Genomic DNA, 15,294 nt, shown 5'->3' with positions numbered 1-15,294 from the left:
ATGCCTTAGTCCATGCCAGCTGCTGTCACAGACTGGGTGGCCCGGAAGCAGTCTCCCCCACACTCCTAGAGGCTGGCAAGTCCAAGGTCATGGCACCTGCAGACTCACTGTTGGGAGACAGCAGTCTTCTCACCGTGGCCTCCCGTGGCCCGAGGACAGGGCAGCTCTGGGGCCTCTTGGTCTTATTTACGAGGCTGCATCTGCAGGGCCTAATTGTTTCCCAAAGGCCCCACCTCCCAGCACCATCGCTTGAAGGTCCTGTAGGACTTTGGGGAATGCGGGCATCCAGCACGGCACAGCAGGGCCGCCCACCCGCTCAGGCGTTCCTCACCCGCACCCGGGCTGTGTCTTGTTCGTGCGGGGAGAAGGCTGAGAACAGTTGCGATCCCAGGGCTCGGCCTGCCTGTCGGGGTGACCAGCCGGCGTCTCCCGCCAGCCTCCACAGAGGCCGTGGCTGAGGGCTGGTTGCCTCCCATCTTCACCTTCACTCACAGGCAGGCTCTTGACCAGATAGTGACCGTGTGTGGTCACTGTTCCTCCAAGAACATGGAAGGAAGCTTCCAGGCCTCGTGGGCAGCCTGTGAGTGATGGCCGGTGGGATGACTCTCGTGGCCAGCCCGTGGTTGTAAGTAGCAGAGATCCGCCGGGGCTGCCCAGGGCAGGAAAGGGAATCTGAAGGTGGACGCAGTGAGCCCTGGGCTCTGGATGGAGGAAGTGCCCGTCCAGCTCCCCGTCTCTGAGGCCAGAGCCTGGGCAGCACCCTGGCCTGCTCCACCCCTCGTGGTTGCTTGTGCCTTGTGTCCATTCTCTCTGCGGCTCTCCCTTCGTCTTCTGTGTCCCTTCGTCTCTGTCGTCCTTGCCTGCTTATGACCGCCTGCCTCGTCCTGGTTCCTGTGTCTTCAGCTCAGACCATCTCCAGAGGCAGCGCCAAGGCCAAGTTTCCAGAAAAGGGAGCTGCGTGGGCCCGCTGGTCAGGTGGCCGCGGGGCCCTACCAGCTCTGGTGAGGGGTGTGCACAGTGGGTATGTCGAGGCCCTGGAGCTCGGCTGTAAGCGGGAGGGCCTGCTGGGGTGAGGACGTTCCTGGAGATGACGTGTCACTCAGGCAAACCCCCGACCTCAAATTTGCTGATTTGCTGAAAGTAACAATTTGGTGAAAGAGAAAGAAAAACTCACTCAGCAAGACTAGCCTCTCTACCTTCCCAGCTGGTGAATCAGCTCTAAAACTGCTTAATCCAGAGCACTTGCTGACCCTATGTTCTTGGCCAGGACTCTCAGGGAAGCAAGCGATGCCCTCTGCCCAGCCCCCATGTCTTGCCGGAGTCAGAGTGTGTGGTTGGAGTTTGGGGGATGGCAGCTCTAGGGGTGGAATCCAGTTTTAGAAATAAAGTGGTTATCTCATTTCCTGCAGCAGCTAAACTTTCCAGGGTGGGGGAGGCAGGCTGATTTCTAGGATAAGGATGCTTTTATTAGGTTTATAAAATTCAACAGCGAGGAGGGAGTTTAAGGAAATTCCTCCTGGGTTTCATTACTCTAATTATCAGACCACATCGAAGTGCTTTCAAGGGTGTCTTGTTGGGGTTCTTTGGTTTGGAGGCCCGGGCGGGTGGAAGATGAAAGGCCAGGGCGTCAGGACTGATGAAGGAGGGGAAGGTTCTGAGAGGCGAGGGGGTGCGTGGCCTTGCCGCGGAGCCGCCTGCCCGCGAGGCCGCTCATTAAGCGTTGTCTTTAAAGCGCTGCTGATCCAGAGCCTTTAGAGCTCTCTTTTGCAAGCAGCAATAATACCTTCAAATACGTAATTTTCCCCTGTTAATCTCTGCTCTGCCTCCTATATGGAATTCTCTCATACAGTCCGTGTTAACCAAGACATCTCCATCTTTAAAATTTCCAAGTGGTGGCTGAAACACTTCCCAATTGCCTCCTGTATGCCAAGCACCCTCCCGCCAAACCACGGGAGACCCAAAGATGAGTGCCTTCTCCTCGCCCCCGGGAGCTTCTAGCGACTGGGGCAGGGGGTACCGAGGGTACCCAGCCCAGGCCGCAGGACAAGGAAGCCTTCACGCAGTCGTTGGTCGCTGGACTCACTCATTTCCTGAGGGTTCTCTGAGCACCTGCTAAGCCCCAAAAGTGGCTCTGAGCATACAGGCAGCCAGGTTTAGGGACTCCGTGGAGCCAACCTGAGTTGTGCTAAAAGCAGTGATGTGGAAGAACCCAGCATCTGGCAGAAGACCCACATAGGCAGGGGTAGCTGAGGAGGCTGGGGGTTCCAGGCAGCCAGGGATGGGAAACAGCTCTATGGTTGGGTGGTTTCTAGCTTTGTTACAAGAAGTTGTAAAGGTACCCAGAAGCAGTAGGAAGCATGTAAGAACATCCACGGACCCATCATCTGGCTTCAGGCAGTGTCATCAGCTCATAGCAGTCCCGACCCATGGAGATGCCCCAGCCCCCTGCTTCCTGGTCATTTGAAAGCAAACCCGCATGGCACTTTATTTCATCTGAGGGTATGCTAGTCTATATCTGCTGAGAGGCTGAATATATTATACAATGGCTGGACCAGACATCAGAAGAGATCTCTGGCCCGCAGCCTACAGCAACCAGCCCAGGAAACCAACCTGCTGTCTTCAGTAACCGGCCCCAGAAGCCAGCGGGCTCAGAGTTATTAGACTGGAAGGAAGTCAGCCTGTGCCTCTGGTTCAATCCAGGAAGCCCAGCAACAACCCCGGTCACAGTCGGTCCCAAATGGCCAGAACTTGCTTCAAAGTGAGCTGCCAGCTTCCCTAATCCTTGTCCCCACTTCCAGCTTGTGACCGGAAGGCCAAGTCCACTCCCCTAGCCACGCACACAGGACTCCCATCTCAGCGCGCCGGTAAAGCCACCCAGTCCTCTGCCTGCCAGACGCTGGCGCAGACTGCCACTGGGCGGACTGGGCTTTTCTCTTTCGGGAGGTCTTTGTTTCCACACCCCAAAAGGTAAAGGCACTTTAAATTAAAAACACACAGCCCTACACTGTCATGCTTAGAAAACTTACCCGTATTTCTCCAGTCAGGGTTAAACTCCCCCGAGGAGGTGGGTGTCTCGCGGTTCTTGCCACTGGCCCACCCCTGCCCCAGGGCACTCCTGGGAAGAGGTGTCTCTCACCTCCCTGGGCAGGTGTCTCTCATCTCCTCTCCACGAGGACCAAAGCCACCTTGGCGCTCTGCGGTGAACTCACCTGCTTTCTCGAGTCTCTGGTCCTCATCTGCTCCCTCTGGGTCTGTCTCCAAGCCTGCCACCTGAGTTAGTGTCACAAACACCACAAAAAGGCTCAGAGGGGGTGGCCCCCGGGGGGGGCGGCATTGGGTAGGGAGCCAGCGTCAGGCCAACTGGAGCCCAGGGTGCGAGTTGAAGGCGGCGCCCGCCCAGGTGCCAACCCCACACCTGTATGACCCGAGCTTGAGCCCCGCCTTGGGCTTGTGTCCAGGGCTCCTGGGCCTCAGCCTGGTCCTGGCCCCTCTGGGAGTTTGGGAGAAAAGAGTCAAGTCTTGCTAGGTTCTCATCACACAGGACGTGATCGGAAGGTGAAGAGGTTCCACGGGGAAGGGACATTTCTTGGTAGCTGAAGCTGAATGTGATCACTCTCGATTATTTTAGATTTTTACTGGAAAAAAAGAAAAGTTTTATTAATTGAAATCCCTGCAGGAAGCATGCATATTTGCAAACGTAAAACTGCCCCCTCCAGAGGTCCTCAACCCGAGCAGCGGGTTACTCACCTGGCACCTGTGGGACTCCCTTAGTCTGGATCTCTGGATGTGGGGCCGGGCACCTGGAGTCAGTCACCCTCCCTGGGGAATCCTCGTCTGGTCAGCTGGGAGCCCGACCCACACACCACCCATCTTTTCTCATGGCAGTCATTACTTGCACAGTACTGCTGCTGCTGCCGCTGTGTCACTTCAGTCGTGTCCGACTCTGTGTGACCCCATAGACGGCAGCCCACCAGGCTCCCCTGTCCCTGGGATTCTCCAGGCAAGAACACTGGAGTGGGTTGCCATTTCCTTCTCCAAGGCATGAAAGTGAAAAGTGAAAGTGAAGTCGCTCAGTCGTGTCCGACCCTCAGCGACCCTATGGACTGCAGCCTTCCAGGCTCCTCTGGCAAGAGTACTGGTGTGGGGAGCCATTGCCTTCTCCGTGTACAGCGCAGTGATTGCTAAATCGAGGTTTCTTTTGGAACTCGACTCTTGCATAAGGAGCAGACCAGCCTGTATTTGTTGTGTGATGAAATGACCCACACTCTGAAGACCAGCCCAGCCAGAACGTGCCAAAGCTGGGTTATTCCTAACTTCAGTTCTGTTTAGCTCCTCCCTTCAGTCTCATTTACAAATCAAGAGCCTGATGGAGCCTGATGCACCCAAGTGCCCAGGTGCCATCACCATTTAATAACATCCAAATCATGGGACTTGTGCCCTCAGCCTGCCAATGCCCACACAGAGTGTGGTCCCTTGCAGAGGTTCCCAGGATCTCCCCTCAGTCCTGGCTCCCAGTCCTCTGGGGTGGTCTGGTCCCCGTCCCCGACCCCACCCCACCATCCCACCTGCCTCCTGGCTACTCCCTGTGCACTTGGCCCTTCTCTGTCTGCCCCTCGAGGAGGTGGTGCGGAACGGTCCTCTGGGAAGATTTGGCGTGGTGGAGGAAGTTACAGCCCAGGATGGGGGCAGAGGAACCCGAGGACCAGTCACTGTGGTTCCTTTCAAGTTCGCTGGCTGTTCCCACCCTCGGGTCTCCCTTCCGGCCCCCTCCCTCTGTGGGGCTGTCGGCTGCCCCGTGCTGGGGTCTGTGAGCTCCCTTCAAAGCCCAGGCCCCTGCTTCCCCACCCTGCCTCCCCATCTCCTGTCACTGTTTCGGAAGCTTGAACTAGGAGAGTCTCTGCCACGGAAACCTGTTCTGACAGCCCCGAGAAGCGGCAGAAACTTTGAAAAGGAGAGTTGTCTTTAAAGGATTCTCTGATCAAGTCTTAACTGAGTTCCAGTCCAAGTATAGGCCTTTCCTCCCCCAGAAGCAGCCCCTTCAGAGGCGAGGGGGTGCCGTCAGGCTGACCAGGAGCCTCAACCCTTCCCCTCCCCGCTCTGCTCCAGACAGAAGTTCATACCGTCACTCGGGACACCCACAACTCCTGAGCAAGCGTCCGCCCAAGGGTGACGTGGGGACGTCAGGGGCCCTGAGCGTGGGGCCTGGTGGTGAGACCACTCAGGCTCCTGTCATCCCGGGGGAGGAAGCTGGGGCTTGAGAAGTTACAGTGAGGTGCCCGGGGACAGATAGGGCTTGAGTGGCCACACCAAGGGCTGCCCCGTCGGGACAGGGGCAGCACCTGCGAGGCTCCCAGCCAGCAGTTCTGTCCCGGGCCTGGGTGTTGGGAGGAGAAGAAAGGCCCACACTGGAGCCACACAGCTGATTCTGCCCTTTATGGCAAGGGGCCTGGCCAGCTGGCTGTTGCGTTGCCCCTGCATGGGGAGACAAGGGCCGGGGGCCTGCACCTGTGCTGACCTTCTCGGTGAGCAGCAGGGCCTGCACTGGGCTCCGTCCAGTTTGTCCCTGATTCTCCCCAAAAGCCACACTTTGGGGACTGGGGTGGGAGAGTGTGGTAGAGCTCGGGAAGGAGGGAGCCTGATTGCCGCAAAGACAGTTTGGCAGGGCTCCGAGCAGCGGCCCCCGGGAAGCCCCCGCCACTGACGTGACACATCAAAGCTGGTACCGAGACAGCACTGAGGCAGGCAGCGGTGGGGGGCACCCGAGAGGGGCCGCGCTCAAAGTCACCAGCCTGTCCCCCGCCGTGCAGACCATGGGGGGCACCACGCTCCACCCGGACCTGTCGCCTTTCAACCTGTGTTCTTTGATGGGCTTGCACCCCCCCATCCCCCGTGTCCCAGAACCTGTTTGAATGCTGCCTCTTGAATGGGTGATGGCAGGGAAGGGGAGGAATCATGGGGTGGAAATCGCTGTTTCTGGGGTCGGCAGGGACACCCGGGGACAGGAAAGGATAGGAACCACGCGGAGGGGAGGGGCAGTGCTCCTCCCCATTCCGCTCGCCAGTCCTGGGGGGGCTCTAGTTGGGGCAACATGGGCACCAGCAGGACAGGTCCCTCCCCAGCAATTTCTTCCACGTACCGTGGGGCTCTTGGATGCTGGAGTTTTTTTAAGCCAGTGGTTCTCCAGGTGTGGTCCCTGGACCAGTATCCTCAGCATCACCTGAAAACCTGTTCAAAATGCAGATTCCCAGCCTCACCCCAGACCTGTGGAGTCAGAACCCTGGGGCAGGGCCACTGATCTGTGTGTTAACAAGCTCTTCCAGGATGTGGGTTCAGGTTGAGAACTGCTGGCTTAAGCAGGACAGGGCAGATGTAAGGACACAGAGGTCTTAGGAGATACTGAAACGGGCTGGATGTTGGCTAGCCTCTGGCCTGCTCTTTTCTCTATGTGTCACTCATTCATTCATTCTCTCTCCTGCTCCTGCTTTTGCTGTCCACTTTGTAGAAGTGGCCCCATGACTTTCAAGGCCTGCTCTTCCTCTTCTAATTCAACATCCTGGAAAAGCCATTCTGGGGCTGAGAAACCTGGTGTCTCTCTCCTCTTGTGCTGGTTTTCTTCCCTTATACGCCCCTTGTGCCTGCAAAGCGGTTGCTACTGCTCCAGCTCTTACATCCTCTCAGCTTTGGATCCATTGGAAAGCAAAGTTCCCGCACCTGATGATTTCACTCTCGTCCTGGGTTTATTAAGGGTACCCCAGGGTAACGATTGCCACAGCACCGAGCCCTTGCTGGGGGCCACACACACACCAGCAGCCACATGTCCCACCTCACTTAATCCTCAAGGCAACGCTGAAGGACTTTGTCTGCATCTCATTTACAGACTCAGAAAGCGAGACTCAAAGCTTTGAAGGTGCTGGCCAGGGTCCTCAGTGGGTGGTCAAGGCCCAAATGGAGAGCATCTGAGTCCCCAGCCAGTCCAGTGGTCTCCCAAGGTTCTCCCTGGGAACATCCTCCCAAATCCAGAGAACCTCCTGGATCACTACTCACGACCTTCCTCCCCCTCCCGCTCTGGCCCCTGACCCTCCCCTGTGGGCTGGTTCCTGGGGCGTCCTTCATCATCACCTCCATCTGCCCAAGCCCAGCCTGCTCTTGTTGGGAACCCATTCAAACAGCTCAAGGACATGGCAGGTCAGGGCACTCCTGGAGAATCCAGGAGACTGCAAGCCCCTGAGAGGATTGTCCCCTCACCTCCAAGGTCCTCTCTGCACATCCAGTACCCCATTCACTGTCTCAGAATCGCTCTTGTGTGCAAACTGACTGAACTGTTCACTCGCACAGATAAACATGGCAAACGTCAGTGGTTAAAGGGGCCGGGCGCCGTCTGTTTTCCTGACCCTTGCTCCTAGGCCCCAATGAGAGTGAGGTGTGGACGTGTTCTCCACGTGCACGGACACTTATTAACGTCCACATGTAAGCCAGCAGCCCCACGCAGTCCCCTGACCCGTCCCAGCGGCTCTGTGACATCCCAGCGCTGTGTCCCTTCAGGTGTCCCTGCAGCACTCCAGGCAGACTCGGTAGCGTTCCCGAGGCAGGCTCTGGTCACTCTGAATGCTGGGTCTAGATTGAGAGATCCACACTTTTCTCCAGCATCACTGAAATGTTGCCAAGGATCCTCGGGGAAATCAGGGCAAGGTGCTTGTCCCCACTGTCCCGCCTGGGTCCCCAGCTTGGCACAGGGTGCGTAAGATAGGTCTCCTCTGGCCCTTGCCCCACAGCCGGGTGCCCCGGCCCTGGTCCCAAGGCCCCTCCCCTGCACCTGGCAGAAGTCCAGCCCCTCCCAGAGACCAGTCAGCCCTGAGGCAGCTTGGGAGGTACGCACTGGGGCTGGCCCAGTGTTTGGGAGTTTGGGGAGAAGCACCAGCTTTTAGTGACCGGGGGTCATGGGGACACCCGGGAGTGAGTTTTCCAGGGGCATTGGCTCTGGGGTGTGGGAGGCTTTGTTAGAAAGAACAGACCTTGTGAAAAATGGGACGTCGGTTCTGGTCCAAGAGAGAGGCTGCTGAGAAGAGAGGAAACGGAAGGAAGGCCGCTCTGAGCGTCACCCTGCACTGGCCCATCCTCCCCGAGCCTTGCCTGATCGGGTTCAGGCCCCACCTCTGCTCCTACCTGGCTGTGTAGCCCTGGGAGGTGGCCTAACCTCTCTGAGGCCCAACTTCCCCAACCGTAGAAGGAGGATGACAGTAGTACCGACTGCATGGAGCTGCAAACGTGGGCCGCAGCCTGGCAGCCAGCACGCACTCGGCGGAAGCCGCTGCAGGCGCACTACTTCCTGAGTGGATTAAGGACCATGACGTGCCGTTAGGTCATCAGTTAGCAGGGCTTCCTCCACCCCCGACGCTGTGCTGGTGCAGGCGGGAAGGGGTGCGGGTCAGCACCTCACAGCCAGCTCTCCGAGGGAGAAAGCCCTCCTTTCTAGCGTTGGCCCATCTCCGTGGGACAAACACCGCAGAACACCAGGGCCCACTTCACAGGACGTGGGGATGGGAAGACACGGGCAGGACTGGCTCCCTCCTGCACGTTAGTGTCTGGTGGCCAAAGAGAGGAACACTCAGTCCCCTTCATCCAGGAACTCTGAAGCTCTCTGGGGAGACAGATGTGTGCACAGGCCCCTGGAAGTCCACATGGTTAGCACAGTAACAGAGTTTGCCATGGAGGATCATGGCAGCCCCCAGCCCAGCTCGGGGAAGAGTCAGGGAGGGCTGCCTGTAGGCAGCGGCACTTGGGGAGCCAGGAGTCACCCAGGTGGGGGTGGGGGAGAGCATCTGGGCTGGGGCGGGGTGCCGGAGAAGCAAGCGAGTGGAGGTGGATGCGCATGCGTGGGATAGGGGGGCTCTCAAGGAGTCTGGACCACCCTGGGGCCACAGGTTGGCCCTGGACTTCAGAGGCCACAGGGCCCTGGTCAGGGATCTGGAGAAGCTTCATGGCCACAGGGCCAGGTCCTCGGGCCTTAGCAGAGCCCACTGGCCTGACAGCTCTGTGTCCCCTTGAGCCCCACACGGGGGGTCGGCGGGGGCAGGCCCTCATTCCGTGTCATCTTTCCTTTAGATGGTACCCGACATGCTGCTCATCAGACTGATGCAGGAGCGCCTGAAGGAAGAGGACTGCGTCAGGAGGGTGAGAAGCTGTGTGTGGAGCTGGGTGGTGGGGGCTGGGGGGCTCCAGGGAGCAGGGCTCTGTCACCAGATGAAGGAGGGTCAGAGGTCGGGTCCGCGTGTTCATGTCCCAGAGCAGAGATGACCTGCAGAGAAGGGTGCAGCTCTGAAGTCTGGCGAAGGTCAGACTGTGCACGTGGGCTTCACCTGGGATGGAGGAAAAGCAACAGGGAGGCGCCTGGGGAGCCTTCAGGCCCTGCAGGGATAAGCTGGATCACCCACAGGGTTGAAGCTGTGCAGGACGGGGGGCCTGGACCTGCAGGGGGAAGAGGCAGAGCTGGGGCCCAACGCTCACTCCATCCCCTGCTCCCTGGCTAGTCCTCTTCCGCCAGACCCCATGACGTCAGAGCGCAGGGGTCCCAGAGAGGCCCTTGGTGGAGGTTGCCCTCCTGGGGCGTGGGCAGGTGGGCGGGGCCCGAGGGATTGTGACCTTGCGGTTCATAAAAAATACATGTTTCATCTTCATCCAATTTATCAATTGTTGGAATTTTTTTTTAGTATTCCATTTTAATTTTTTGCTTGTGTTTTTTTTTTTTTTTTACTATATCTCTCTTTTTTTCTTTTTTAAGTGAATGACCTGGTGATTACAATATACAGACTTAGATTTCCAGTCTATTTCGAGTCGGTTTTACCGTTTCAGGTAGAACATACAATGTAGATCTCTTCCCTCTTAGTGTAGCTGTCGTGTGTATTGCATCTATATGCACCAAGATCCCTTCAGGCAGATGTTACCATTTTTGCTCTCAGTCATCAAACATGTTTTAAAAACTCAAGAGAATCGTTTGTTGTATTTATCCAGGTATTTACCATTTCTCTTGTTCTCCATTCCTAATGTTCCAAGTGTCCCTTTCTGTCTGAAAAACTTCTTTGAGCAATTCTTCTAGAGTAGGCTTTTCTTTCATCTAAGAACATCTTTATTCATTTTTTAAAATTTATTTTTATTTTTTGACTGAGCCCCACAGCGTGTGGAATTTTAGTTCCCGGCCCCCTGCAGTGGAAGCACGGAGTCTTAACCACTGAACCATCAGTGAGATCCTGAGAATGTCTTTATTTTGCCTTCATTCCTGAAGGATATTTTTTTCTGGATTCAGAATCCTAGATCACCAATTTTTTCTTTCAGCACTTTATAAATGTTCCATTTTAGCACCGTCGTTTCTGGTGAAAATCTATAGTCATTAGAACTCTTATAAATAATGCATCTTTTCTCTCTTGCTGCTTTAAAGATTGTTTTCTTTAACTTTCAGAAGTTTAACTATGATACGTCTGGGTGTGGATTTTGGAGGACTGTTCTTTGCAGGGTTTGCTGAATTCCTTGAATTCGTAGGTTGACGTTTTTCTTCAAGCTTGGGAAGTTTCCAGCCATGTCTTCTCCACATAATTTCCCACACCATTCTCTTTCTCCTGGCTCCTTCTGAGACCCCAGTGGCATGAAGGTCAGGTCAGACTGTTGGTGTTCCCTCATGTTCCCTCACTAAAGCTCTGTTCTTTTTTTCCTCTCTGTTGATATGATTTCATCATTTGTATTGAACTAGCTTCGGGCTCATTAAATCTCTTCTCTCTCATCTGAATTCTACTCTTGAGCTCATCCACTGAGTTTTAAATTTTGATTATTGTATTTTTCAGTTCTGAAAACTCCAGTTGGTTCTTCTCTCTTCCTTCAGTTTCTTGGCTGAGACTTACAATGTGTCCATTCATTTACTTGGAGCTCTGTTGTTGCGCTTATTTTAATAATAGCTGCTTTCATGTCTTGTCTGATAATTCTAACACTGGAATCATGTTGGTAGTGGTGTCTGATATCTTTTCCCACGTGAGATGAAATTTTCCTGGTTCTCCCTGTGCTTAGTAATTTTTAAAATTCTTTGTTTATTTATTTATGGCTGGGCTGGGTCCTTGCTGCTTCGTGAGCTTTTCTCTACTTGCAGCAAGTGGAGGCCACCCTCCAGCTGCGGTTCACGCCCTTCTCACTGTGGTGACTTCTCCTACCGTGGTGAACAGACTCTAGAGCACAGGCTTCGTGCTTTTGGCTCCCAGACCCAGCTGCCCCATGGCATGTGGGATCCTCCTGGACCAGGGGTCAAACCTGTGTCTCCTGTATTAGCAGGCGGATTCTTTACCACTGAGCTACCAGGGAAGCCCTGTCCTTAGTAATGTTGTATCCTGGATGTTCAAAATATTGCTCTGAGGCTCTGAGTCCTGCTTGAATTCCATGGCAAACATTGATATTTTTGTCTTAGCAAATGACTGGCCCAGTTGGGCTCCAGTCTCGAGTTCTAGCCACCTTCTCTGGGCTGTGGTTTCCACCTCAGCTCTCAAGCCTTTTCGACGTTGTGCGGGTCTCTCCTGCTCTGTGCCGTGTGGATGCCACTCGGAGGGGTCTGGGCACTGGTCTGTGCTATGGCTGATTTCTCAGGGAGGCTGGAAGGCTGGGGTTGGACCTGTGTGTGTGCAGCTCGGAAGTGACCAGGAGTCCATAAACGACCGTGTCATCGCTTTCCTGCGTGCTCCCTCTGCTGTCTTCCTGGTGACCTCCGGTTCCCTGGTTTTCCTTTATTTGGCCTCTCGGTCAGAAAGCTGGGCCTTGATCTACCGGGCTCTGTCAGAGCCAAGGGCTAGGAGGACAGTGAGGGGAGACTCGTGGGGCTTTGCAGCGTCCTCTGGGCCTGGAGAGGAGGGGGCCCCTGTGCTATGGAGTTTGAGGCCCCTGCAGCCCCCTGGTCACTGTGACTGTAGCAGGAAGGCCTCAAGGCAGGAGTGCAAAGAAGCAGAAAAGAAGAAAGCACAGGGAGGTTTCCCTCACTCTCTCTGCATCTCAGGAGTCCCCTTTCGTATTGCTCAAGCCAGAAAGAGGGGCTCCCGGCCCGTCTCTGTCCCTCCCTATGGCTCAACTCAGGTTTCAGGCCACCTGGAGAGACCAGGCCAGGGGTACTGGTTTTGTGGGATCTTGCAATCTGGTCTTCTTCCCCAGTTCCCCTATTACGATATACTTCCTGCGTCCTCAAGGAGCGCCCCCTCGCATTCCATCCATGCGTTATAGCTGCTGTCAGTGGAGGTGACAGGGTGGGGACGGTTTTCTCCTCCTTGCCCAGAACCAGAACCCGTATGCTTTTTAAAATATGTACATGTATTTTTAAAAGACGTACGCATGCACTTGTGTACACACAGGCACACATGTGCACACACTGCTTAAGTGATGGCGAGGCCCACGTCTGCTAAGACACTGGGCTCCTCCCGGGGCACTGGTGAAGGAGTGGCAGTTTCACGGCCTTGCTCTGCATGGTCCTCGGCCTTGTGGGTCTAAATCACGAGACAGCCGCAAGTTACCTGCAGTTTGAGTTTCAAAGTCTGGTCTGAACAGGCGGATTTCCTCTGACTTCAAACTGTTCCCTGTGAGTGGGTGGTCTTCCACCGCCCAGGAATAGGCAGGTGCCCAGAGCTCGGAGGCCAGTCTACATCAGGGGGAAGACACAGGCCAGATAAGTAAATATTTTAGCCTTTGCAGACCATATAGTCTCTGTTGCAATTACTCAACTCTGATGTCATGTGAAAGCAGCCATATATGATATACAAAGGAAAGGGTATGGTTTGTTCCAATAAAACTTTATTTATAAAAACAGGCAGCAGGCTGTAGTTTGCCAATCCGTGTCCTAACTGGTACTTTAACATGATGATAAAAACACTTCTGCTCTGTCTCTTCAGTTCTAAGTAAAAAGCAAACTTCCACCTTCCAGCAATATTAGGAGAAAGCCCACTTAACCATAGACTTTCATGGTAACCAAGTTCCCTCGTTGTGACCCAGCTCCCAAGTCCCCCGGCTTGATTCCACCCACTCTAGTTGAGCGCCCACCACAGAGATTGCATTGTCCTTCCCGCTGGGACCCTACCCCCTTCCCCAGCACATCTTCCTCCTCAGTCCCCCATGAGCTTGGTGGTCCCCTGGGCTCACCACCTGTCACTGGAGACAGAGTCTCACGTGACCAAAGCAAGTTTGACTGAGAAGGCTTGTGATGGGGCCACAAACACAGGCCCAGGGGAGTTTTAGAAAAGGCAGAGGAACCAGAGATCAAATTGCCAACATCCGCTGGATCATCAAAAAAGCAAGACAGTTCCAGAAAAACATCTATTTCTACCTTATTGACTATGCCAAAGCCTTTGACTGTGTGGATCATAATAAACTGTGGAAAATTCTGAAAGAGACGGGAATACCAGACAATCTGACCTGCCTCTTGAGAAACCTGTATGCAGGTCAGGAAGCAACAGTTAGAACTGGACATGGAACAACAGACTGGTTCCAAATAGGAAAAGGAGTATGTCAAGGCTGTATATTGTCACCCTGCTTATTTAACTTATATGCAGAGTACATCATGAGAAACACTGGGCTGGAAGAAGCACAAACTGGAATCAAGATTGCTAGGAGAAATATCAATAACCTTAGATATGCAGATGACACCACCCTTGTGGCAGAAAGTGAAGAACTAAAGAGCTTCTTGATGAAAGTGAAAGAGGAGTGTGAAAAAGTTGGCTTAAAGCCCAACATTCAGAAAACTAAGATCATGGCATTTGGTCCCATCACTTTATGGTAAATAGATGGGGAAACAGTGGAAACAATGTCAGACTTTATTTTTCTGGGCTCCAAAATCACTGCAGATGGTGACTGCAGCCATGAAATTAAAAGATGCTTACTCCTTGGAAGGAAAGCTATGACCAACCTAGATAGCAGATTAAAAGTCAGAGACATTTTTGCCAACAAAGTCCGTCTAGTCAAGGCTATGGTTTTTCCAGTGGTCATGTATGAATGTGAGAGTTGGACTATAAAGAAAGCTGAATGCTGAAGAATTGATGCTTTTGAACTGTGGTGTTGGAGAAGACTCTTGAGAGTCCCTTGGACTGCAAGGAGATCCAACCAGTCCATCCTAAAGGAGATCAGTCCTGGGTGTTCATTGGAAGGACTGATGCTGAAGCTGAAACTCCAGTACTTTGGCCACCTCATGCGAAGAACTGACTCATTTGAAAAGACCCTGAAAGATTGAGGGCAGGAGGAGAAGGGGATGACAGAGGGTGAGATGGTTGGATGGCATCACCGACTCAATGGATGTGAGTTTGAGGAACTCTGGGAGTTGGTGATGGACAGGGAGGCCTGGCGTGCTGCAGTTCATGGGGTTGCAGAGTCGGACACGACTGAGCGACTGAACTAACTGACTGACTGACTGACTATGCTGTACAATGTATCTTGTGTAGCTTATTTTATAAATGATTGTTTGTGCCTCCTTATCCCCTACCCTGTCTTGTCCCTCTCCCCTCCTCTCTTCCCAGTGGTAACCACTAGTTTGTTCTCAGTTTCTTCATCGTTACATTCACTAGTTTGTTACATTTTTTTAGACTCCACATATAAGTGATATCACGGAGAAGGTGGTGGAACCCCACTCCAATGCTCTTGCCTAGAAAATCCCATGGATGGAGGAGCCTGGTAGGCTGCAGTCCATGGGGTCGCTAAGAGTCGGACACGACTGAGCGATTTCACTTTCACTTTTCACTTTCATGCGTTGGAGAAGGAAATGGCAACCCACTCCAGTGTTCTTGCCTGGAGAATCCCAGGGACTGGGGAGCCTGGTGGGCCCCGTCTGTGGGGTCGCACAGAGTCGGACATGACGGAAGCGACTTAGCAGCAGCAGCAGCGTAAGTGATATGATACAGAATTTGTCTTTCTCTGTCTGACTTATTTCACTTAGCATAATGCCCTCCAAGTCATTCATGTTGCTGCAGATTTCTCTCTTTTTTATGGCTGAGTGATATTGCATTGCATACACGCACCGTATCTTCTTTATCCACTCATCTGTGGAGGGACACTTAGGTTGTTTACCTGTCTTTGCAATTGTAAATAGTGCTGCTATCAGCTTTGGGGTGTATGCATCTTTTCAAATTAGTGTTTGGGGGTTTTTTGGATGTATATCCAGGAGTGGAAATACTGGGTCACTTAGTACTTCTAGTTTTAGTTTTTTGAGAAGCCTCCATATTGTTTTCCACAGTGGTTGCACCAATTTACATCCATGAGGGCTATTTAAAAGCCTAGCTGGGGGGCTGTCCTGGT

At 53.8% G+C, this 15,294-nt stretch overlaps 1 protein-coding gene across 6 annotated transcripts in view; it reads left to right on the top strand.

Annotated features, from left to right (window-relative positions):
- The window catches only part of AK8 (adenylate kinase 8), a 136,253-nt gene that overhangs the window by 15,102 nt on the left and 105,857 nt on the right, over positions 1–15,294 (top strand). For all 6 annotated transcript variants that reach the window (XM_061433962.1, XM_061433961.1, XM_061433960.1 and 3 more), the window contains one exon: positions 9,103–9,171. In XM_061433962.1, the coding sequence (XP_061289946.1) occupies positions 9,103–9,171 (69 nt within the window). The remainder of the gene's footprint in view (positions 1–9,102; positions 9,172–15,294) is intronic.

Source organism: Bos javanicus, chromosome 11 (genome assembly GCF_032452875.1).
Source record: "Bos javanicus breed banteng chromosome 11, ARS-OSU_banteng_1.0, whole genome shotgun sequence".
Lineage (NCBI taxonomy): Eukaryota > Metazoa > Chordata > Mammalia > Artiodactyla > Bovidae > Bos > Bos javanicus.
The sequence above is the reverse complement of the archived record's forward strand: the minus strand, read 5'-3'. Positions and strand labels throughout refer to the sequence as shown.